This window comes from Camelus bactrianus, chromosome 18 (genome assembly GCF_048773025.1).
Source record: "Camelus bactrianus isolate YW-2024 breed Bactrian camel chromosome 18, ASM4877302v1, whole genome shotgun sequence".
NCBI classification, from domain to species: domain Eukaryota; kingdom Metazoa; phylum Chordata; class Mammalia; order Artiodactyla; family Camelidae; genus Camelus; species Camelus bactrianus.
In genome coordinates, this window is record NC_133556.1 from 17,155,709 (window position 1) to 17,180,325 (window position 24,617).

A 24,617-nucleotide genomic window follows, 5' to 3' on the forward strand; every position below is an offset into this window, starting at 1 on the left:
TTTGAATCCTAGCTTTGGGACCTTGGGTTTGAATCCTGGCTTTGAATCCTAGCTTTGGGACCTTGGGAAAGTTTTAACAGTTGGGACCCTAACTTTCTCACCCCAAAAAGGGGGTGACAATAATACTGATATCATTAGGTTATTATGAAAATTAAATGAAATGGAACATCTGGCTCACATATATTTTAATAGCTGTTAATTTTTAACTTTTTATTTGGGGATAACTTTAGACACGCAGAAGAGTTGTAGAAGCAGTACAGAGAGTTCCCATACACCCCTCATCTGAAGGTGCTATCTTACATAGGAAGAGTGAAGTTATGGAAATCAAGAAATTAACACTGGTGCATTATTATTAACTATATTACAGACTATTCAGATTGCACCACTAACGTTCTTTTTCTCTTCTGGGATCCAGTCCAGGATCCCACATTGTTTTTATTTGTTGGGTCTCTTTAGTTTCCTCTACTCTGTGTAGTTCCCCAGTCTTTCCTTATTTTTCACGTCCTTGACACTTTTGAAGAATACGGGTCACAGTTAGTAAAACGTCTCTCTGTTTCGGTTTGTCTGATGTTTATTCATGAAGAAGTTGAGGTTATGTATTTTTTGGCAAGAATGGCACAGAGGTAATGCTGAGTCCTTTCTCCATACATCAGGCAAAGAGCTGCATATCGATATGTCCTATTACTGATATTAACTTTGATCGATTAATTACAGCAGTGGGTGTCATGTTTCTCCACTGTAAAGTGACTGCATTTCCCTTTGTAATCAATAAATATTTTGGACATGATGATTTTTGTTAATATTTTTTGGTGGGGGAGGTAATTAAGTTTATTTATTTAATTAGTTTTTTAAGGGAGGTCCTGGGACTTGAACCCAGGACCTCATGCATGCTAAGCATAAGCTCTACCACTTGAGCTGTACCCTCCCCCCAGACGTGATACTTTGAGACCAAGCAAATAGCCTATTTCTTCATAAACTCTCACCTGCTAACTTTAGCATCTATCACTGGATCGTGCCTGCAGAAATTATTACATTCCATTTCCCTCACTCCATCTGCATGTATTAATTGGAATTTTTCTGCAAGGCAGAGTTGTCCCTTTGCCCCCTTTTATTTGTTTGTTTAATTATTTATCCATATCAAGAGAGGAAGAGCCATACATGTTTCCTTCACAAGAGTAAGATTCCCTGATAAGCACAGTTCTCTTCCAACTGAAATAACTGTGCCTCAAGCAGGGATCCCCAGCTGGATTCGACAGCTAGGTTTGCTGATCACAGTGATGAAAGCAGATGTCCCTGCTTGAGAGAGATGCTGTCATCCACCCCAGCGACCCTGGAACCCCACTTACTGTAGCCCATCAGGATGAGTGCTCCTATAAGCATGATCAGCGTCTGCAGAGCATCCGTGTAGATCACAGCCGCCAGGCCACCTGGTGGGGAGATGAGCAGTGAGGTGAGGCTCAGGTGCTCTGATGGAGAGGAGTTACCCTCTGGGTGGCAGAGGGAACCTGCAAGTTCAAGACCTGACTGGGGAGCTATCTTAGCGTCGATAGTTTGCAGCGGTGGCCACAACATCTCCATCCTGTGTGCCTGCCCATTCTGCAGTGTGGCTTTGCAGCTCCTTTCGTATTCAGGTGAAGTTGATTTCTCTACCTCTTACATATGGCTTGGCCAAATGGTTTGCTTGAGCCAACAGACTAGGATGGAAGCACCATTGTACAGCTCCAAGCCTGGGCCTCAAGGAGCCTGGAAGCTCCTGCTCTGGTTCTTGTGTTGCCCCAAGACCACCAAGCTTCTTTAAGAAGCCCGGTCCAGCCTCATGGAGGATGATGGCCCAAGCTAACCACCAGCCACCTGAGGGAGGCCATTCTCTTCCAGGTGCCATCTAACTATAATTCAACCAAGCCAAGTGAGAACAGCAGAAAAACCACCTAGGCAAGCTATGCAATGAATTGTGGGGGAAGAGAAACTATTGTTGTCTCAAGGCCCTAAATTTGTGGGGAGTTAAACAGTAATTGCTAACTGACATAGGAAGTGATGCTTGGACCACAGTCCCCAAGCTCTGAGCACATTTATTTTTATTGATTGATTGATTGATTATTTTTAACAGCTTTATTGTGGTATGGTTCCTGGACAGTAAACTACACATATGTCAGATGTACAACTTGAGGAATTTTGATAGATGCATATATACCCATGAAACCACCACCACAGTCAAGGCATTTCCATCACTCCCCAAGAGGTGCGATTTGCAAATTCCCAGTTTATCCCTCCCCACCCGCTTTGGCCCCTGGTAACCATAAGTTTGTTCTCTATGTCTGTGAGTCTATTTCTGTTTTGTAGATGAGTCCATTTGTCTCCTTTTTTTTTTTTTAGATTCCCCATATGAACACCTTTATTTTAACTTTGGAAAAAGGATTGAGTACTACGTCTTCAGAGTCTAATAGGTTTTCCAGACAGGGTCACAGTGGTTGGCCTCAGGGGACTCTGACTGGTTTCACTGCCTAGAAAAATCTTTGTCATGACAATCATGGCGGCAAACCCAGCAGCACCCAGACAGAGCAGTCTGTCCAGTCTCTTCCCGACCCTTCCCTCTTCCTCTTTCCCAGCAGAGAAGGGACACTCATCTGATACGAACATGTTTACTCACGGGAAAAGTCACTGCAAAACAAACACTCGCATGGGTGTGGAGTTCTCCTATGATTCCTCCTTCCTCGCCCCAGGAATGGTGCCCTCTCACAAATGGAGAGAGACCTGGCTGAGCATCTGGCCCCAGCTCTTCGCTGGCCTGAACTTTGGTACCACGGACACCCACCACCATTTCTGTACTAACGTTTGTTTATTGAGCATTTATCATATGGTGGATAATGGTTTTTATTCAGTCACTTTAGTGGTTTGTTCAATCATTCACCAAACGTCTGGTGAGCACTCAACCTAGTTCTACCTGGAAGGGATACAGAGTTAAACAAAACAGCATGTTCCCTGACTCCACAGAGCTTATAGTTTAGTGGTGGAGGCACACCCCCAAACAAGGAAACACACAGATAAATTGGCAACTGCAAATGGCCCTTCCCTTTCCCTGAGCTCCAGGCACGTGGCCGCTTTCAGTGCTGAAAACTCAGCCAAGATCCTTGTGCATCAGAGGGCTTTGCATTCGTTGGATCCGGTCACTGTTCTGTTTAGGAGACCCCGGTGGGGTTCCACTAGGACTAAATCCCAGGCTCATTTGGTTTCTTTCAAGGCTCCTGTCCTGCCCTTTCCTCCACTCCTTTCTCCTGCCATCAAGGCTGCAGCACAGCACGATGCCAAGGATGCCACTGTCACGCCGGCTTGTGGGAATGGCCTCTCCCAATCTGCTCGCTCAGCTTCAGCCACCTAGACCCCCTTGCCGTTCCTCAAGCAAGCAGTATGCGTTCTCATCTCAGAGTCTTTACACATGCCTCCCCTCCACCCGGCATTCTCGTCCCCTGCACTCCTCCTGCACATTTCCTTCACATCATTTAAGTCTGGTACATACATCACCTTAGACAGTCCTTACCCGAACATTCAATGTAAAAGAATTCTCCCCCCTTTTTCCCTATCTTGTTATAATAATACACTCCGACATTATTCATTGGCTTCCTTGTTCATTGTCTGTCTCCCCATCCCCCTGACAAGGGAAGTTTCTCTGGGGCAAAGATTTTGTCTGTCTTGTTTACTGCTTTGCTCCAGTTCCCAGCATGATGCCTGGCTTTTAGTAGCTGAGATAAGGATGTGGATACTTGCCGACTGAATTCTATTGCACCAAGAGGAGGCAGAGAAGGATGAAAGGGGTGCAGAAGACAAGAAGGTGAATATTCAAAGGCAGATACATGTCTAGACCCTGTGATACACCAGCTCTTCTGGGGTGCAAGTCCGAGGGGGAAATAAGAGGCTGCAGAATGACGGTGGTTTGTGATCTAGCTTTGTGCAGCGTGTGTGAATCCATATGCTCAGCGCTTAGAAGGTTCTAATGAGCAGTTCTTGAATAAATAAATCGCAAATAGCTTTATGCAGTTGTGGTGTATTTTCAAATTCTCCCTCTTACCAGGCAACACTTTTCCTTTGAACGTTGGCCAAGAGAATTCATATTTTCTGGGGTAATGGACTGAGGCTTAATGAAGACATGGTCTTAACACACTGGGACATCAGAAGATGGACCAGGAAAAGACAGGATGGCCTACAGCCCCTGCCCACCACCTCTCCCAGCATCACCCCTCATTCAGTCATACCTGCAACGGTGTATAGCGCCGTGATGGCCAGCAGCCCGACTATGGCCAGGTACAGATTCAGCTGCAAAGACTGCTGAATAAAGATGGCGCCTGCGTACATGTCCACCTGGAGAGACATGACGTTGATGGGTGAATGAATGAATGAATGGGCATTTTAGCACCAGGCTGTAGCCTAGATCCTGGCAAACGCAGAAGCATTGTATACTATCTTTGTTTCATCTATCTCTTCCCAGGTCAGGGGTCTCAAATGGGAGCCCTGTGGGCAATTATGTTTGAGACCCCCTTCACTGGGCTAATACAAGCTCCTCCATAGTCTTCCTGCTTCTGTTCTTGGTCTTCCTACACTGCCCCCTCCACACTGCAGCCTTTATCAGATACCACAGTGATCGTATCATCCTCTCCTCCTCATTAAAACTCTCAGTGGCTCCCTATGGCCCCCAAGATAATGGCCAAATAAGTAAGTTAGAGCTGCCTGCCAGGCCCTTCCTGGTTTGCCTACCACTCGACCTCATCATTCCCTTCCCTTGCTTTGTGCTCCCAGTCCTCCAGGCAAGCTGAAATACACCGTTTCCCTAACAAGTCATGTTTGTTCTTTTGCTTGTTCTGTCCATCCACCTGGAATGCCGGTCCCCCTTAATCTACTGGAAAACTCCTCCTCAGATGTGATGCTTCTGGGGAAGGCTTCCCCACGTCCATAGCTTCCCACCAGAATGAAAGGGAGAGCTGTCCTTCTATGTCTGTCTTTCGCGTCTGGAGCTGGCACAGAGTCTGTCATTGTCGTTTGGATTGAATGGAATTCCTCCCTCCCCCCTCCCCCACCTCACACAGACAAGCTCTCCCCCAGCTCCAGCTGGAAGGGAAGACGGCGCCAGTGAGTCAGGCTGAGCAGCACGTGCCTGGTGGCTGCAAAGCACCTGCTCTTGGCCAATCACCAGGAGATCTGCCCATCCAAAGGTCAGGGTGGGGCAGGCCCAGTGGGCTTCAGCACCTCTGATGAATAGCTCCTAACTTCCCAGTCCCAGGAGGAAGACAACAGATCCACCCAAGCCCCATTCAGTGGAGTCCGATTCGGTGACAGGCACCATCCCGAGATGCTGCTGAGGAAGATTTGGCAGGAGAAGGGGAGAGGGAACTCTACGTTTTCTCCATCTTTCCTCCCCCCACGTTACCCTCCCCCACCCCATCTTCCTCAACCTCCCAGAAGCTTCCTCGAGTGGCGGAGAAGGTGGATGGGGAGGAGACACCACAGCAACGGGGCTGTCACTGACCTTCTCACCAGCTGCGCCCCGACCTTACCGAGATCTTGGTGAAGATGTAGATAAACAGGTAGAGCACAGCTAGGGTGACGGCGATCCTGCTGCCGCCAAAGCGCTTCCTCAGGTATTCTGGCATCGTGGTGACCTGGGGACCAGAGCTGAGCTTTCATCACCCAGCTGATGTCAGGCACCAGCCCTTCCTCCCCCTCCCCTCTTCCCCCCAAACCCAGGAGTACAGATGGTCTTGGGATTCTCAATGGGAGACTTAAGGGGGAGGAGAAAATGGGGACAAAGGGGGTGGAGTGAGGATAAACTGGGGGTCTGTGCGGAGGTATGTACCCAACTGTCTCAAGTGTATCCCCCATTCCAATGTTTGCCATCTCCTGTATTACTCATTACTTAGCATTTTCCTTTAAATCAACTCACATTTATATTTAAATAAACTTGCCTAAAAAGAAATCTTTAAATCACCCTGTAAATGGAAAACCAGCCTAAACTTAAGGGGACTAGCAAAAATATGGTAATAGAGTAACGACTTTATGTTCTATTTTTTTCTGGCAATTTCCTGTTGTACATCCCAAACCCAGGGCCCAGAGCCTACTCATTCTTTCTTAGAAAAAAAAAAAGTTGTTGGAAAAGGTGTTGGACAGATGTTAAAGGCATACTGGCACCAGCAGGAGACTTTCCCTTTGAGCTCATTAAACCACTGGAAGATGATGGAAGAGGAAATAACTTCACCAGCTGACTCAGCGTAGTTGGCGCCATGTCTAACACCTAAAATCATCTCAAGAACCTCCATTTGTCCATGTCCTAAACTTTAGGGAAATTGCTCTACTGAAAACCTCAAGCCAAGTTACCAGGAGCAGAGAATTTTAGTAGCACAATGTGCAGGCTCCAGAGATGACAGAGAGACCAGGGAGGCACTGAATTATAGCAGCTCTCTCGTGGTCTAGATGGGTGGTCCACAGCCAAGTGTCATTATCGTATGGGGCACCCCAGGGGCTGGGGCATGCTGGTAAGAACCATTACTTGGGTGGCACTTTTCTTGGTGGATGTCATGTCCTTTTCCAGTCTCCTCACTATACCCTCAGACCTGGGGTTGAGACAATACCATGTCTAGACTCTGGAACCTCAAACAAACAACTGTTCTCCCATGAGATCATAGGTCTTGGATGGGGAAGGACAGAGTAGCGACACTATTTGCAGAAATGATTGCAGCCCCTCCTCCAGGCGGTTGCTGCTTGAATGTCCTCTAATCTAAACCAGGGAGGAGATGAAAAGGTATCTAACCATGAGCTGATGAATGGCAAATCATCCATCCTGGGGCCAGATTGTGAAGTCAGAAAAAGCTGGGAGGGGAAACTGGGAGAGACTAGATGGCCAGATTTGATTCAAGAAGGGCAAATTGTTAGTAGTAGAATCTGGGTACTCAAGACTATAAGGGTGTCTGGTGTAAAATTATTTCAACTCTGATAAAATAGTGGCCAAGAAATGAACTCTAGGAATGAATGGACACCTTAAATTTAAAAAGAAGGAAGGAAAGAAGGAAGGAAGGAAGGAAGGAAGGAAAAAGCATCTCTCTCCTCCCTGTCTCCTCAAAAGGGTAATTTGGGATTCTGAGCCTGGTGAATGTCTTGCCTCTATCCTCTGATTTGCTGCAAGACAAACACAGTAGGGGTTTTCCAGATGCACATTGTACTGAACTCTGACACTCTTATCAGGGAATAATACATGGAGAGATTCAGCCAAACCGTACTGAATGGACACACTCTTGGTGATTGTGAGAGCTAATTAGAGAAAACTCCTCAGAGCTTCAGCCCATTCAGATATGTAGACCGAGCGGACGCTCCCCACATGGATTCCCTGTCTCATCTGTGAATGACAACCTCCTTGTCTTGCCTGAGAGCTAGATTCCTATCATTAGCTGACAGCCTTTTTTAAAAAATAAATTGACCTTCGTTTCTATCTATAGAGAGCAGCACAGCCTCCACTCGCAGTGTGGAATTTCTAACAAGCTGAGAAAGCAAAGAGGCATGAAAATCATCAGAAGGCGGGCAGCAGTGGTATCCAGAAATCAAACTCCAGGGAGAAATGTGAAGCTAGCTGACAGATGGGAGGCAGAGCCCAGGCCGTTTGTTCTAAAGTAGCTAAGAAGGCAATTTGCCAGCAAGCCAGGGTGAGAGAGACAGATTGACAGAGACAGAGAATGACTGGCTGTTAAAGGAACCACCATCTGGGCGTCGCTGGGTGAACGAACAGGAAACAAACGCAGCAGGTGGGAGCTACCCCCTCCCCCAGCACCGCCCTAGTTCCTTGCTCTGGAGACGGCTTGCTCTCTCTCCTGGGGGTGGAGAGGAGAGCGGCCAGGGGACTTCAGCATCTGGCTTACTCCCTCTAGACTTGCATCCAGACTGCCACACTCCATCCTTGCGTAAAACCCCTCCCTTCCTCCGATACGCCTGCCATCTGGCAATAGCAACTTCCGCCTGCCCCAGCAATGAGAATTTCAGCTCCTTTGCTGTCTTCCTCCCTTTCTTGACTTTACCCCAGTCTGGAAGCCGCCTCAAGGACAGTGTGGAGAACCCACACGGGACCCCAGTATCTGAGTTTGCTTGGCCCCAGCAATGGGAGGGCTTTTCCTCATCAGCAACCCATTTCTCTGACCCACATCCAAACCTTGTCATCTCCAGGACCCTATTCATTTACAATACCCAAAATTTTCATCAGTGCAACCCTCTCATTTGCTAACTCTGTTGACCCCTGGCTTTGGGACTTGACCAAGACTTCCAGTCCCTCTTTTTTTGGGTGTCATCTCATCCCTTACCTCACTTCCTTCTGAAGTCGTGGGCCCTGCTATCAAGGAATTTCAACAAATATTTTCAAGTATCTACTGTGTGCCAGGCACTATTCCAGACACTGGTAGAAAGCAGAGATGGTTCTTGTCCTTCTGGAGCTTAAAGTCTAAGGGGAGAGACACATAGTCTAGTGCAATGGCTCTCAGTGGAAGGAAAAAGATTCCATACCTCCCCAGGGAACACTTGGCAATGTCTGGAGACATTTCAGCTGCCACAGTCCGGGGGGTATTGGCATCTAGTGGATAGAGATTGAGGATGCCGCAAACATCCATCCTACAGTGCGTGGAACACCCCTCACACATACATATACACACACAACAAAGAATGATCCTGCCCCAAGTGTTACTGCTACTGATGCTGAGAAAGCCTAGAATAGTGGGAGAGGCACACAATCTGATGAGGTGAGGCGGGAAGCCCCATAAAAAGACAGGCAGGAACCCCAAGCAGGGCCACTACTCTCGAGCCGGCACCATCCAGTTCCCTGGCCCAGAGGCTCTATCTCACTTTTTGCCTCTGAAACAGCTTACTTACCCCTAAAATTCTATCGGTTCCCTGAGCTCACTTCTGATTGGTTATTTCCTTCACTCCTGATTGGTTATTACTCTCCCTTCTGATTGGTCCACTTCCCTAACTTCTGATTGGTCCATTTGTAGTACTTCATTTACATGGAGCTCACTCCTGATTGGTTATTTCTCTCACTCCTGATTGGTCTATTTCTACAAAGCTTGTTCCTGGTTGGCCAACTTCTGTTATACTCTATTTGCATATGATGTTGCAAAGTGTAAACTGGTAGCCTATAAAAGCCTGTGTAAACCTACAGACAAGATCCAGAGCTTGGAGTGTTAACTTCTCTGGGCCTGCTGACATAATAAACCTGAGTTCTCCAACTCTGTGAGTGCTCCCTCCCCTGGATCCAGGTTGCTGTCACAACTGAGCTGAAATACTGAGCTGTAACACTGAGCTATAACACCAAGCTGTAACACATTTTCCGCAACAAGGGAGGCATATTAATTTAACAATCACACAAGCAAATGCAAAAGCAAATGCAAATGCAATGAAGGAGGAGATTTCACCTACTCAGAGAGTTCCGAAAGGGCTTCCTGGAGGAATGGTTGCTTGAAGTAGGATTTGGAAGATGAACAGAGTTCACTGAACCACAAAGGAAAAGGAAAAGTTTCCAGCCGGAAGGGGAAGCATTGTGATGGGCTGGGGAAGCAGAGAACCCGGTGAGGATGAGGAGACGTTGGGACAGTACCTGGAATACAGCTGGCATCCAGCTCAATAAATGCTTCTTCAATGAATGAATAAATGATGAACTGACAGAAGTGTACTGTGGATGGAGACTTGGATGGACCCCTAGGAGGATAGTTCATTTTCCATATTCATAAATAAAATTGGCCTGTAACTTTCTTGATGGGAAATCTTCGCATTATGCTAGTCTCAAAATATGGCAGACAAAAACCAGTTCTAGGTGGATCGTTGACTTAAATGTGAAAAGTCCTAGAAGGTAATATAGGAAAATATCTTTACCTTGAAGTAGGAAAAGATTTTTTTAAGCAAGACGTAAAAGATAGTAATTAAGGGAAGATGATACATGGGACTACATTAAAACTAAAGTCTGTTTGTCAAAAAACACCATTAAGAGAGTTAAAAGCAAGCCACAGAGTAGGAGGGGAAGAAAGATACTTACAACACAGATAGTCAACCTAAGGGCTTCTTTCCAGAATGTGTAAGGAACTTCTATCAATAAGAAGAAACTATGTAACGTAATTGAAAAGTTGGTAAATGTTACTTCCCCAAAGAGGAAATCCAAATGGCCAGGAAGATACAGAAACAGAATTGCCAATGGAAAGCACACTGAGACATCAATACGCACCCACCACATTAGCAAGAGTTTTAAAGTTGGAAAATACCAGGTGTCTTCAAGGATGTGGAAAAAGCCAGCAAATGGAATCTGCACACACTGTTGGTGGGAGGATAAACTGATAGAGCTACTCTGGGAAAAAGCCTGGCAGTATCTATTGAAGCCAGATAAACACAGCCAATGACCCAGAAATTCCACCTATAAGTGGATTTCCCCCATAAATGCACGTTTACATGCATCAGGACACTTGTATAAAAATGTTCATAGCAGCATTGTCCATCATAGCATAACACTGGGAACAACTCAAATGCCCATAAACAAAAGGATGGACAAACATATTGGGGGTACAATCGTACTACATGTATACTACATAGCAGTGAAAATTAACCTGCCGGCTACATGCAATGGAAGAGTATGTTGCTCCTGATCCCATGTATATATTGTTCCAAAACAGTAAAATTCTACCTTACTGCTTAGGTATGCATAGTTAAAACTATAAAGAAAAGTAAAGAAGTGAGTTTGATGAAAGTCAAGGATAAAGGAAGGCAATAGGGGAGAGTGTTTCAGTTTTGTGTCTTGGTCTGGGTGTTCACTCTTCAGTAACTTGTTAAGCTGCTCATTTGCGTTTTACCACTTTTCTGTGTGTTTATTTCCCAATAAAAATGGATTAGGTAGCTTTTTATCTTTTCTCAGCACTCTGGCATTTATTATCTGATCTGAGCTAAATCTCCCCTTTGAATGAGATGTTGTCCGAAGACTGTCTAAAGCCACAGGAAACTTTTATTGAACAATATAGCTTGGAGGTCCTTCCCCAGCAGCACAGCTTTGTCAATTTCAGCCCTTTTCCCGGCATGATATTCACAGTATGGATGCCCAGCCCTGCAGTGAGAGACACTGTGGGTGTCCCCAGGTTTTTCGATTACAAACAATGACAGCAGTCATTTCAACTCTTCATGCCTCTTAACCTTCAGCCACACGAGTTCCTTCCTCACTCTCAGTGGATGACACCACCTTCTACTTCCCAGAGAAAATGGAGACCATCAGCTGAGAACGACTGGCCACCCTACCTATGAACTAACCTCCATCTGCACCATCCTTTACTCCTTCCTATAGCAGGTGCTCAAGAAATACTTACTGAAGCTTTGCCCCAGAGATCCACACTCCCAGTCAGAGTTGTTACACCTAAGATATTTTGTCTAGATGGGATCGGAAAGACCCAGACCCTTCACTCACCAAAAGTTCATGCTTTTAGTCTCAGTATTATCTCCGAGCAAAATTATTTCTCCCTACATCACTGCCCTTTGCCCACGATTGCCTTACTTCTGGTACATAGAGATTTTTTAAATGATTTCTCTGGTCGTTAAGTAGTTCTTTCTACTTTGTGTATTTTTTAAAAACTTCCATAATAAAAAGTTAAAAATCAGTTATCTCTTGATGAATAACCCTGTGATATTGTATGATCTTGTTCTGTCCAGTAGAACATCTAAAATAGAATAAGTCTAGCCAGCATGCATTCCAGAAATCTGTTAATAAGATCAGAAATGATTTTTTTCAAAAAGTCTAAAGCAGCATGATTTTGTAACAAAAATGTTGCCATTTCACATCAGCCAGAAATAACTCAGTTATTATGGTTTTGGGTGCAAAGGAAGAAAAAAAATCACTGGATCATAAATATATATATAAGTATATATTTTTAGTTAAAAGCAGTAATATGTTACTGCTTAAACATTTAGAAGAGGCTGTGGCTTTTACATTTGTGTTTTAGCATTGAAAAAAAATTCTGAGCCCCCATTTCTTCCAGCCCCTGGAAGCCCCACATGTGTCTTCAGTGTCCATTACTAGGTGGGAACTGCTAAGGACAGGGTTCCTGATTGTCTCACCGCCCATCAGCCCTCACCAGTGCAGAATCTCTTAGGGACTATGTAAGGGATGTCCCAGGGCAGAGAGGGGGACGCTGGTGGGAGGGAGGGAAGGCAGGGCTAACCCTCCCGAAGGGTCCTCCTATTCTATCGCACCGCGACCCCCCTCAGACTCACCTGACCAGCGATGTAGATCGGGAGGAAGATCCAGGCCAGCATCAGCACGGAAAACAAGCCCTGCGGGAGGAAACAGAGTCCGGACTCTGGACATCGTGGTGCGGATTTGGATTTCCCTCGGCGCCTGGCCTGGCTACGCCTCTTACTGAGTCGCTCCCTCTCCTTGGGCCGTCATGTTTCCACGTGTAAATGGGAGACGTGGATGAAGCAGGGAAGGGCGGAACTAGTGCAGCGTCTCCTAAACCTGGCGTCCCCCTTTCACACACTTTTGTCCCCCCACCCCCCACCCGGTTCCCCTCCTTGGACGGTGGTTAAAACAAGGCTGTGAGGTCAGGGGAGCCACACTGATGAGTAGCTGGTGATGCTGGAAGAGTTTACACAGGTCTCTGAGACTCACTCTTCTCACCTGTGAAATCGGAATCACAGAGCCCCTCTGGGCTGTGGCAAGGAAATCAGTGAGATGGTGCTCCCTGGCACTTACACTACTCCAGTCATTCCTCTGCACACTTTGCAAGCATTCATTCGTTTAGTCCTCGTAACGACTCGATATAGCAGGTACCATTATTCTTGTTTTACACATGGCTCAGAGAGGTTAAATAACTTGCCCAAGGTCACACAGAGTGTAGGTTTTAGACCCCAGGTGTGAACCCAGGCAGTCTGGCTCTAGTCTGTAATTGAGTTCCATAATATGATGATGGATGTGGTCTGTGCCACAGAGCAAGAACTTTAAAAATGTTAGTCATCATGACGATGAAGATCACTGTTAATAAGCGTATCCCCTCCCACTCAGCGAAAACCACATCCTGAATGAGCTCCGTTGCACAGGAGACCGCATCCTATCTCTTGGGTATCTATGAGGTTGCAAAAAGATCAAGAACCACTGAACCCTGTTATTTTTGTGATGGTCAATTGATACGTAATACACAGAGATACCCTCCAGTCCCACAATACCGTCCATCTTCTGCATCCACATGGGGGAGAGTATGAACCTTCTTCACACATATGTGTGCTGGGGTCATGGTTTTATGGGCTCCCATCAAGCAAACACAGGGAGGGGGCCTGAGACTTGTAAATCAAACTGATTTTGCTAACCGAGAGCACCCTTGATGTTTGTGTTTGTGTTTTCATAAAGCACCACCCTGTTTTTCAAAGTGCAGGGCAGTCACACAACTGACCCCCAGGATCTACCTATTAGATAGAGGGTGAGCAGGGGAGCTGTCCGTGCCCTGGTAAAACACTTACATTAAATTCATAAGCAGCTACGGAAAGGCCCGCAGCGGCCCCTGATCCTGCCAAGCCAACGAAGTGTCCACTCCCAACGTTGCTGGCAAACAAGGATGCCCCCACCTGTGGGGAGACGGACAGGTCAGATCTTGGAGCCAAGGTCTGGAGTAGCTTCTTCCCACCCCCAGTTCTTCCCATAATCCAGAGGGACCAAGACAAAAGAAGTGGAGAAAGCGGGGCCATCCCTTACCTATCTAAGCACCTTTTTTTTTTTTTCAAATTAAGAAAAGACTCAACTTCCCAAAGGCTCTTTTACTTCCAACTGTCAGAAACTGGCATAACAAACATGCAGATCTATGATGCCTAAATTGTGGATTGTGCCCCCCACCCAATAATGCTGCCCAGGGTTGTGCGGTGCACAACTTGAACAACTGTACGCAGCATCCCTCAGGGGGAAGTATGACAGAAAGTGCTCTATGATGAGAACCAGTGGGTCTGTGTTATTCCCCAGCTCTGCCTCTAACTTAGCAAAGTAGAGAACCCTCCTCCTAGTAGGGCCCTAAGCAGCCAAGACAATCACTCGAATCCCTGGTCTCAATTGACTGGAACAGCTAGACCTGGGCACCTGGCCTAAGCTGGGCCAATTACCTTCTCTTTCCTGGGAATCTGGAACTGGGAGTCCATCCAGAGACTGGGGGGGGGGGGGGGTTGTGACTCAAGGAGGTGTGTGTGTAGAATGGGGATGGGGGTGTTGAGTAGCATGTTCAGCTGTGTGCCCATCACTGCCACTCTGCTGAGAAAAAGGAGAATGAGGGAGACGTGCAGAGAGGACAAAGTGCAATGGAGACAGAGCTAGAGAGAGATGAGAGTGGGAGGGAGGGAAGGAGGGAGGGGGAAAGAGAGAGAGAGAGAGAGAGAGAGAGAGAGAGAGAGAGAGAGAGAGAGAGAGAGAGAGAGAGGCTGTTTGTAAGAGGGCTGCAGTGCCCCCTATTGACTTTCTAGTCTCTGGTTCTCATCTGAGTCTATTCCATTGATCCATCCTTATGCCAGGGTCACACTCTCTTGATTACTGCAGCTTTGGAGTACGTTTTGAAGTTGGGAAGTATAAGCCCTCTGACTTTTTTCTTCGTTTTCAGGATTACTTTTGCTATTCTGGGTCCCTTGCATTTCCATATGGATTAAGGATCAGCTTGTCAATTTCTGCCAGAAAGGTGGAGTGTGCGGCTGAAGTTTTGCTAGGGATTGTGTTGAATCTGTAATTCAGTTTGGGGACTATGACCATTTTAGTATTGAGACCTTGAATCCATGAATCCATGATGTCTTCCCAATTATTTAGTCCTTCTTTAAGGTCTTCCAGTGATGTTTTCAGTGTACGTGTGGCTCTTCTTTGGTTAAACTTACTGTTTTATTCTTTTGATGCTATTGTAAATGGAATTGTTTTCTTAATTTCATTTTTAAATTGTCCATTGCTAATATTTTAAAATGTTAATCTTTTTTTATATTGTTCATATTCTGCAAATTTACTAAATTCATTTATGAACTGTAGTAGTTTTCTCTGGGTTACATACGAGTTTCTATATACAAGATCACATCATCTGCAAATAGAGATAGCTTTGTTCCTCTTCAACCTGGATGCCTTTTACTTATTTTTCTTGCAAGTTGGCCTTGTTAGAACCTCCAGTAAATTGCTGAATAGAAATGGAGAGGGGGGACATCCTTGTCTTGTTCCCAATATTGGGGGAAAAGCTTTCTGTCTTTCCCCACTAAGTATAATGTTAATTGTGGGTTGGTTTTTTTTTTTTTTTTTTTTTTTTTTTTTGTAGATGTCATTTGTCAGGTTAAGAAGCTTTCTTTATATTCCTAGTTTGTTAAGTGTTTTTTTTTTATCATGAAGGCCTGTAGGATATTATCAAATTGATTTTTCTGCATGTATTGCGATGATCATGTAGTTTTTGTCCTTTATTCTATAATATGGTGTATTAGACTGATTGACTTTTTAGTATGTTTAGCCAACCTTGCATTCCTAGGTCTCACTCAGTCTCACTTGGTCTTGGTGTATAATCTTGTCTATATGTTGCTGAATAACAATCTCTTATTGTTTCCTTCTTTCTGTTTGCTTTGGATTTAGTTTGCTCTTCTTTTCCTGGTCCTTTTGGTAAAATGTCAGGTTATCAGTTTGATGTCTTTCTGTTTTAATATAAACCTTTACAGTGTAAATTTACCTCTAAGCACTGCCTTAGCTGCATTCCCTCAACAGCCTGGCAGCTTTCATTTTTGCCCTTTGGAATCAGATGTCTTGTAAAAAAACAAAACAAAACCAAACCTTGGGCCAGGCCACTAAATGATGAGAGGCAAATAGAGAGAGTGAAGTCCTAGCTTTCCAGCCATTTCTGCCAGAGCTCCAATCTATGGATAAAGCCATCTTGGACTTCCAGTCCTTCCCAGCCACCATCTAAATGCAGCTGCATGAATGGATCTAGAGTACAGGGGAGGAACCACCCCGTCAAGCCATGCTATCATTAGAAATAATACACTCTAGTTGTCGTAAGTCACTAAATTTATGGGTGGTTTGTGAGGCAGAAATAGCTAACTGATGCACTTGTTCCAAAGCCCATACTCTTAACCATACCTCCTTCATGTTGATGTCACTCTCCTTGGGTGAAGAAAGCAAAGAAAGCTCCAAAACTTCCCTTTCCTTCCTGACCTGGGGGAGGGTAATCCAAGGTGTACAAGTAGAGAAATGGTCCCAGAAGTGACATGCAAAAGCAGACATTTTTTTGTGGGCTGCTGTATTCCTACTGAATGCTGGGAACTCAGTATCACTCATCACAGAGACCATTAGACCAGCATTTCTTAAAACGCACTCATCGAGTACTTCCTTTGTAGCCTTCTCTGTGTCCCTGCACCTGCTATTTACTTAATATTTTACCTTAAATTGGCTTCTTCTTAATCTCATATATATGAATTATATATTATATGATTCAATTAGTATATTACATATTAATATATATATAATATTAATACTATAATTTTAAGTGACTATATATATATTCACAACCTTAAATGGAAAACCAGTATCACATTCTCTACATAGAAAAGAACTATACAAATAAAATGAAAATAAAAAAAAAATTAAATTCTGGCTATGGTTGTCTGGACTACGAAGTTACTTAGCTTAAGACTTGCATTCTTTTTGTTGAACACAGAGATTAGTCATTGATGGTAAAGGCATATTAATACCAAACTGTGCCTTTTTCTTTTATGAAACCAGGAGGATTGACAGCGAATAGGAAAAGAAATGGTGTTCCCACTATGTAATCTGACGTTATTTAATGCAGTCTGTGTACATCTGAAAGGTCCTGGACAACTTGTTGCTCATACTTTGGGAAACACTACACTAGATTACAAGCTCCCTGAGGGTGAAGACAAGCTCTCTGATGTGTCCTGTGTTTGGCACAGTGCTGGACATATTTCTCAAGGAAATTTTTTTTAATGAATTAGTTGAATATATAACCCAGAGTTCATTTTTGGTATCTTTTGAAAACAGAATGGTCATTGTCTCGAGACATTTCATTATTCAGAGGCTCAGATACCTGTTATCTCTCTGCATCTTAAATCCTACATCTTTTGGACTCACTGCAAATGGGAGATGTCTTCCCTCTTCTTAGTTCAAAGATTTAGCGCTTATTTTAGGAGATCATAAATAAAAATTATTATTGCTGATCCCCTACCCAGGGCGCATGAAACAGAATCCTGTGTGCACGTGTGTGTTCATGTGTGTACATGTGTGTGCATGTGTGTATTTGGTAATGCCTTTAGATTCCCTTGAAAAGAAACTATTAATTGGGCTGTTGTATTTTTTAGTTGTTTTCTCCACATCCTTTCCACCTTGTCCCAGTAATGGTCTCCAGTTTTCCTCCAGGGTCCAGTCCCTCCCATTTCTCATCACATATGCTTCAGAGGAGGCTCCATGCTCCCCATCCCTTCCAGCTTAGGCATTGAGTGTGTGACCCAGGCCTGAGTCAGTTAGCACATCAGACTGCTCTGGTCACAGTGATTGGCACAGAGAGAGGCATGGGGCACCATCAAACATGAGGGGTTTCCTAGGCATACTGCCATGGAGGCAGGTGCTCTTCCCATGCTGGGCTGGAAGTTGAGAGGATGAAAGTGTCCGCCATCTTGTTGACACAATGTTGAACCTGTTGGGGATGGCACCCTCCAGAAGAAAGCTGACAGACAGAAAGAGGGAGAGGGAGAACAAACAGAGAGAGAACCAGGTCCTAGTGGCATCACTTGACCCTGTACCCTGCCATAGCTGAAACCAGACCAACCCTAGGTTTTTCCCTTGGGTGAGCTAATGAATTCTCTTTTTGTCCAAACAAATTTGAGTTGAAGCTAAGCCTTCTCTAGTTTAGACATTGACTTCCAGACAACATGGAGCCAAAGAGTCCTGAGAGAGCAAAGGCTAGACAGAACACCAGCACTTGAAGGGTCTTTGAGAAGTGACTTTAGTTGGACCAAAGACTACTCACTGGCCACCACAACATGTCCCCTCCGGCGAGAAAGTAGCCTTTCACTGTGTCTCTTTTGGTCTTCACTGTGGACTGAAACAAAGAAGAGGCATGAGTGAGGGAAAAGTGAGCAATCAGAGGCATCCCAAAGTGGTCTAGGGCACAGATTATCAACTGGGAGTCCAGCAGGCCAGACTTGGACGTCAAATATATATATATTTTTTCTTTTTGTTTTTGCTTTTTTTTTTTGTCTGTTTGTTTTGGCAAGAGTCCCTGAGTGATACTTCCCATGGGAAGTTGTTTACCTGAAATGTGTTACTTCACTCTTCTTTTTTAAATTGAAGTACAGTTGATGTACAATATTATATATTACAGGTGTACAATATAGTGAGTCACAGTTTTTAAAGGTTATACTTCATTTATAGTTATTATAAAACATTGGCCACCTTCCCTGTGTTGTACAGTATATCCCTGTAGCTTATTTTATACATAATAGTTTGCACCTCTTAATGCCTTAATCCCATATTGCCCCTCCCTTCTTCCCTCTCCCCACTGGTAACCACTAGTTTGTTTTCCATATCTGTGAGTCTGCTTCTTTTTTGTTATATTCACTAGTTTGTTGTATTTTTAAGTTCAGATAGATTTTATTTGACCATTGGTTTTTAAGAAGATTTTCATTTGAATGCCTTTAGAGGAGACATAAATTCTTCAGGTCAGCGCACCCCCTATTACTCCTTACTTCGCATATGTATAATAACCTACTTGGCCATCCTAGGCATTTGAGTTTTACGCCCATGGCTTGTCTATGACAGCTCACAATGAATATCATTTATTGAGTGTCAGTTCTATGTGCCAGACACTATGCTAAGAATTTTAAAGCATTATCTCATTTTCATCAACGCCTATGAGGTTGATGTTCTTAGGCCAATTTAACAGATGAAGAAACTGAGGCTCAGAAGTAAAGTCACTTAACTAGTGCCACGTTCCTAGAGAGCTGGGCATTCATGCCCACGTCAGCCTGATTTCAGAGCTCTTTAGGAGTGAGCTGGCACTACAGGTGCTTCAGCAGACACATTTTGACCACTAAGCAGCTATGCGATCTTGGATAAGTTGTTTAAGTTCCTCTGAGCCTCTAGATGTGGATGTTGGCGAAAGGAATATTTCTGGATGGGGGATGATGTAAAATGGTAACTTTTCATCCCTGCAAATGATCTTACTATAGAAAACAGACACCATGACTCATTCCTGCTGAACCCTGACACAGGAAGTATTCTCCAAGAGTAAAGAATTCTTTGCGCTAAAAGGGATCCTCTAAATCCAGGGCTTCCCAAACCAGTCAAATACATCAGCATCTCCTGATTCTCTTGTGAAAATATAAATTCCCAGTGACTCTAACCCTCACCCTAATTCTACCCGTACCACTAATCCTGATCCCAATCCTGTCTGACTCAAAAGCCCTGACTCTTAGTATCTCATCCAGCTCAATACGTCCTGCTAAGGTGGAGGAAACAGAAGAAGGTCACATCCGTGGTCCTTGGGATGTCCAGCACTTTAATCTCCTTCTTGATTTGGAGGAGGGGAAACTAAGAAGTAAGAGTAGAGAAATGATCTACAAATAGTCGAATTGAAGTGGGGAAGTAGGCTGCAGTTTTTAAGTCCTTTGACCTGAAAATCAGATAGTAGCACCTCCTCTCAACCATTCTTATCCCAAAGTTACTAAGCTCCTTGATATGTAAAGAGTTCCTAGAAATTGATAAAAGAAAAACTTAATGGGGAAAACAGTGAAACCATACATAAAGGAAACAAGTGGTTCTTAAACATATGTAAGGATGTCCACCCCCACTTATTATAAAACAATAATACATTGAGATATTGTGTTTCCCTGTCAGTTTGGCAAAATGAAACAGTTTGACAATGCAGTGTTGGTGTGGATGTGATCATGTGACTTTCTCTCATACATTTAATGATGTGCGTGCAGACTGGCACTACCCCTAAGAGGGCAATTTGACGAAAACTATCATAATTGCAAAGGCACATATCCTTTAACCTGACAATTCCACTACAGGGGATTTATCCTTCATTATAGTTGCACACATTCCAAAATAATGTGTCCAAGATTTGTTTATTGCAGCATAACTTTTAGTAGTAAAAGATGGGGGACAATCCAAATAACCCTCAACAAGAAACAGGTTTAAATAAATTACAGTATGATCATCTAATGGAATACTGTGCAACTTTTAAGAAGACGAGGAAGCTTCTGTGTACTGACATGAAAAGATATCCAAGAGACACTGATAAGTAAAACATATCAAGGTAAAAAACAGTATGTATAATAACCTACCTTCTATGTAAGAAAATGGGAAATATACACATTTATATTTGCTTGGATTTACTTACAGAAACTCTGAAAGAATACATTAATGTACTAAAAAGTAACAGCAGACAGAAGGGTAGTAGTAAAACTTTTCACTGTATGTTATTTAGTTGTTTTTGTTTCTGAACCATGTGACTGAATTGTCTCTTTTAAAAACATTTTTTTAAAAGAACATGGATTTCAAAGTGAAAGAAGTAGAGATTCTAACCCCGGCTCTAACTTACTAGCAGAATAAGAAAATTAAATTATTTGAGCTTCATTTTCCTTATCTACAAAATAGGTAGAGTAATAGCACCTTACTCACAGAGACCTGTGCAAATTACACGAGATAACATAAGTCAAAGTGCCTAACACAGTCCTTGACACAGTCGACACTTACTGCACTTTAAAAAATTTTTAGGTTCTGATTATTTTCTGACGGTGAGCTAGTCTCCTGCCCCGCCCCTTTGCCTCCCCCTGGCCTGGCTTACCCATAGTCCAACGGCAAGGACAAAGAGGAAGTACAGAACCAGCACTGCGATGTCACCTGGTTCCAGTGTCCTCTGGGGAAAGGCTTCCAGGGGATCTGACTGCGTGGGCTGAGGGCTGCTGGAGCTGCTCTCCATGGTCCTGAACGAACTCTCTCAACCCTGTAGAAGCGCAAATACTTGTCAGATGCCAGAACCCGGTGCCACTCTTCTCACCCTCTCCGTGACTGCCTCCTTGGGGCATCCAAGCATGACACGTGCAAGGATGTGTGATGGTGCCAGAGCTCAGGAAGGGAGGTCCATCCATTCAGCAAATATTTACAAGGAAGCCCCATCAAATCTACAGTTAATTTTTACCAACCCAACCACTCACTTGGCAATACCTAAAGAATAAATGATTTAAGTAGTAAAGTTGGTTCACCGCCCTCTTCCACATAGCCAGGAGTGAGAGAAAAACAAGATAGCGAATCAGTCTCTGTTTCCCAGGTACCTCACAGCTGGGTGACAGACAGGCCAGCAACTTTGTCTGAGGCTCAGCCAGACAAAATGCATTTTTAAGATAAACACCTATATAATATCTACTACATGTCAGGCATCATCTTAAGTGTTTATAAACCTACAAAGTGAGCACTGTTGTTATTATACCATCTTAAGATGGACAAAGTTGAGGCACAGAGAAGATAAATAACTTGCCTAGGGTAACACAGCTCAAGTGGTAGACCTGGGATTGGAAGGCAAATAATCTTGCTCTAGAATCCATGTTGTGAACCAATATCCTAAGGTATTTCTCAGTATATTACACCTCCTTGGGCAATTTGAAGGATTCCTGGGGTGGGTAGAATCAGGTCCCTCTCAAAGATGTTTACTCCTAATCCTCAGAACCTGTGAATGTGTTACGTTATATAACAAAGGACAATTACATTTGCAGATGGAATTAAGGTTGTAAGTCAGCTCTTCTCAAAATAGGGAGATTATCTGAGTGGGACTAGCGCAATCACAAGGGGCCCTAAAGAGAGAGGGAATCAGATGAGACGATGAGAGAGATGACAATGTGAGAAGGTTTGACCCAATGTTGCTGGATTTGATGTTAGAGTAATAGGGCCATGAGCCAAGAAATGCAGGCGGCTCTAGAAGTTAGCGAAGGCACATTAATGGAGTCTCCCCTAGAGCACCCCGAAGGAAGTCAGCCCTGCTGTCACCTTGACTTTAGCCCAGCAAGACCCATTGAGAACGTCTGACTTCCAGAATTGTGAGATAAGAAACTGGTGCTGTTTAAGATACTAAGTTTGTGGTAATTTGTCACAGCAGCATTTGAACACTAATAAAATTCCCAGGGATAATTTTTTACTTTACGTGATTTGGGCTTTGATTTATTCCTGTGTTAAGATGCGACTCCACTCTGAGGGTGTCAGTCTCGAGGGGTTCAGGAATGAAAAACTCAGGCCTGCCTTCCATAATGCACAGCCTCATCATCAGGGAAACCCACTTATAGGTAATAACACAGCATGACACTTCATTCAGCAGAGGTGCACAGAGATAGATGTATTAAGGGTTCAAGCTTAGGGGTCATCCAGCTGACGCTACCACTTACCAATCCTGAGAATTTGGACAAATCCCCTAACTTCCCTAACCCTTAGCTTTCCCATCTGCAAAATGAGGCAATAAGAGTTTACATTTCAGGGAGGTGGGCATGGCTCCATGGTAAAGTGTTCACTTGGCATGCTTGAGGTCCTGGGTTCAATCCCCAGTATCTCCATTTAAAAAAGAGAAAAAAAATTAGTCACATTAAACCATCAATTCTTGATAAAAAAAACTTTTTAAAAAAGAGTTTACATTTCATAGATCGCTGTGAGCTAGTACCTATGAAGTGCTGAGAACAGTGGCTCGCACAGCTGTGCTCTGTAAAAAGCTCTATTGCTATAATTACTATTACCATTATTTTCTACAACGTGTGGGAAGGCAAGGACCGCCTAGTTTTACACGGAGGAATCCAGACGGCAGCCTGGATGAGTAGGTGGCCTGATATGGCATGAGTGGGGGTGGGGGAGCATGCCAGGCCACGGCAGCAGTCTCAGCAGACGCTGCGATGGGAGAAAGCACACCATGCTTAAGAAACCATCAGATTCTTGCCTGAGGATTAAGCTAGATCGGGACGAGGGTGATGGGCAGCGGGGCTAGTCAGCTATGAAGACATTGTACCAGCTCTCGAATGTTATTCAAAAACTTCAGAAGGTCAGTAGTTTTCAACCTATCAGACATCATCCCCTGTTTTCATAACAAATATGTTGTACTACTCCTTTTGCTGAATACTACAATGAAATGCATGGTTAATGTTACCTACCTATACACATCATTAAAAAAAATCATTACAATGCTCTAACTCTGCTATAAAAGAGAAATTTTTTAAAAAGCCATTTATGATAAGATGATGGATAATTCAACACATAACTGCTCCATCTGACTCCACTGGAAGACCCAAAGGGGCAGTCAGATCCTTTCACCTATTATACTGAATAAGTTTTGAATTTAAGAGAAATATGGACAACAGGTCACCTCGCACCTGGGCAGGATGTTTCCTGTCCTTGAAGCGGGGTTTTTGATCTGTAACGGCATTTTGGACCAAGGAATTCTTTGTTATGGGGGCTGCCTTGTGTATTGTAGGATATTTAACAGCATCCCTGGTAGCTACTCACTAGATGCCGATAGCACCTTCCCCGAAGTTGTGACAGCCACAAATGTCCCCTGGGTTGAGAACCACTGCCTTAGAGCCCTGAAAAAAGAGGCTGGATGTTCAGTTAGAGCCTCAGGGGGGCGCTCAGCGACCTTTAACGTCCCTTCCCATGCCAAGCATGTGTTGAACTTCTCTCCCTGGGGTTGGTCCTTGCTCTTCTTCTGTTGAGAGGATGCTCATAGCTTCTCAGACCTGGGACGTGGTGGCCCTCTCCATGGAAGAGAAGACCCAAGCAACCATGGATCCATAGTATTGATCCAAAGACGGATGGAAGAGAGAAGGAGGGAAGGAGGAAAGAGATTTGCCAGGATCAGGCAAACCCAGCTTAGACACTTGCCTGGCTCTAATGCAGGAAGGTGTGGCAGAAGGCCAGATTCCACCCCCGATCACCCCTCAGCCCTCTCTGCTTCAGTCCAGCCTAGGTTTCATGATCATTGTCATCTGTCAAATGGGATGATAATAACCTAACTGAACCAGACACCTTGCAGGGGAGGAAGTGGGAAGGGAAGACTGGTGCTGGAGACACACCCTAGGGGGGAAGTAGAGATTCTTAAAGGAGCGTCTAACCAAGAGGCAGATTCTGGAGACTTGGGGAAGAGGAGTTAGATGTCCTTAAGTGTTGTTTTCTCAAGGATAAAGCCCCTGTTAGGTAGGTAGTTCCGTCACCGAACTCCCCAGTCAAAGAAGTGAGGATGTGGTCTTACGCAGCTGGTAACTGTCAGAGGCAGAACTTGAATCTGGATCTACCTGATTTCAAAGCCTGCATTTTTTTTTTCTTTCTTTTGGCCAGTTTTTTTTTTTTTATTGAAGTATAGCTGATATACAATGTTGTGTTAATTACAGCAAAATGATTCAGTTATATATATATATATTTTTTCAGATTCTTCTCCATTATAGGTTACTGTAAGATATTCAGTATAGTTCCCTGTATTATACAGTAGGACCTTGTTGTCTATTTTATATATAGTAGTTAGTCTTTGTTAATCCCAAACTCCAAATTTATCTTTCCCCTCCCTTTCCCCTTTGGTAACCATAAGTTTTCTATGTCTATG

General features: G+C 44.1%; 1 protein-coding gene across 6 annotated transcripts in view; it reads right to left on the bottom strand.

Annotated features, from left to right (window-relative positions):
- Positions 1 to 24,617, bottom strand: part of SLC5A11 (solute carrier family 5 member 11) — a 56,629-nt gene that overhangs the window by 20,417 nt on the left and 11,595 nt on the right. For all 6 annotated transcript variants that reach the window (XM_010961000.3, XM_074346180.1, XM_010961002.3 and 3 more), the window contains 7 exons: positions 20,838 to 20,996; positions 18,015 to 18,086; positions 13,501 to 13,605; positions 12,259 to 12,318; positions 5,544 to 5,648; positions 4,248 to 4,353; positions 1,347 to 1,427 (listed from right to left, as the gene is read on the bottom strand). In XM_010961000.3, coding sequence (XP_010959302.1) covers positions 1,347 to 1,427; positions 4,248 to 4,353; positions 5,544 to 5,648; positions 12,259 to 12,318; positions 13,501 to 13,605; positions 18,015 to 18,086; positions 20,838 to 20,972 — 664 coding nt within the window. In that variant the 5' untranslated portion in view covers positions 20,973 to 20,996. The remainder of the gene's footprint in view (positions 1 to 1,346; positions 1,428 to 4,247; positions 4,354 to 5,543; positions 5,649 to 12,258; positions 12,319 to 13,500; positions 13,606 to 18,014; positions 18,087 to 20,837; positions 20,997 to 24,617) is intronic.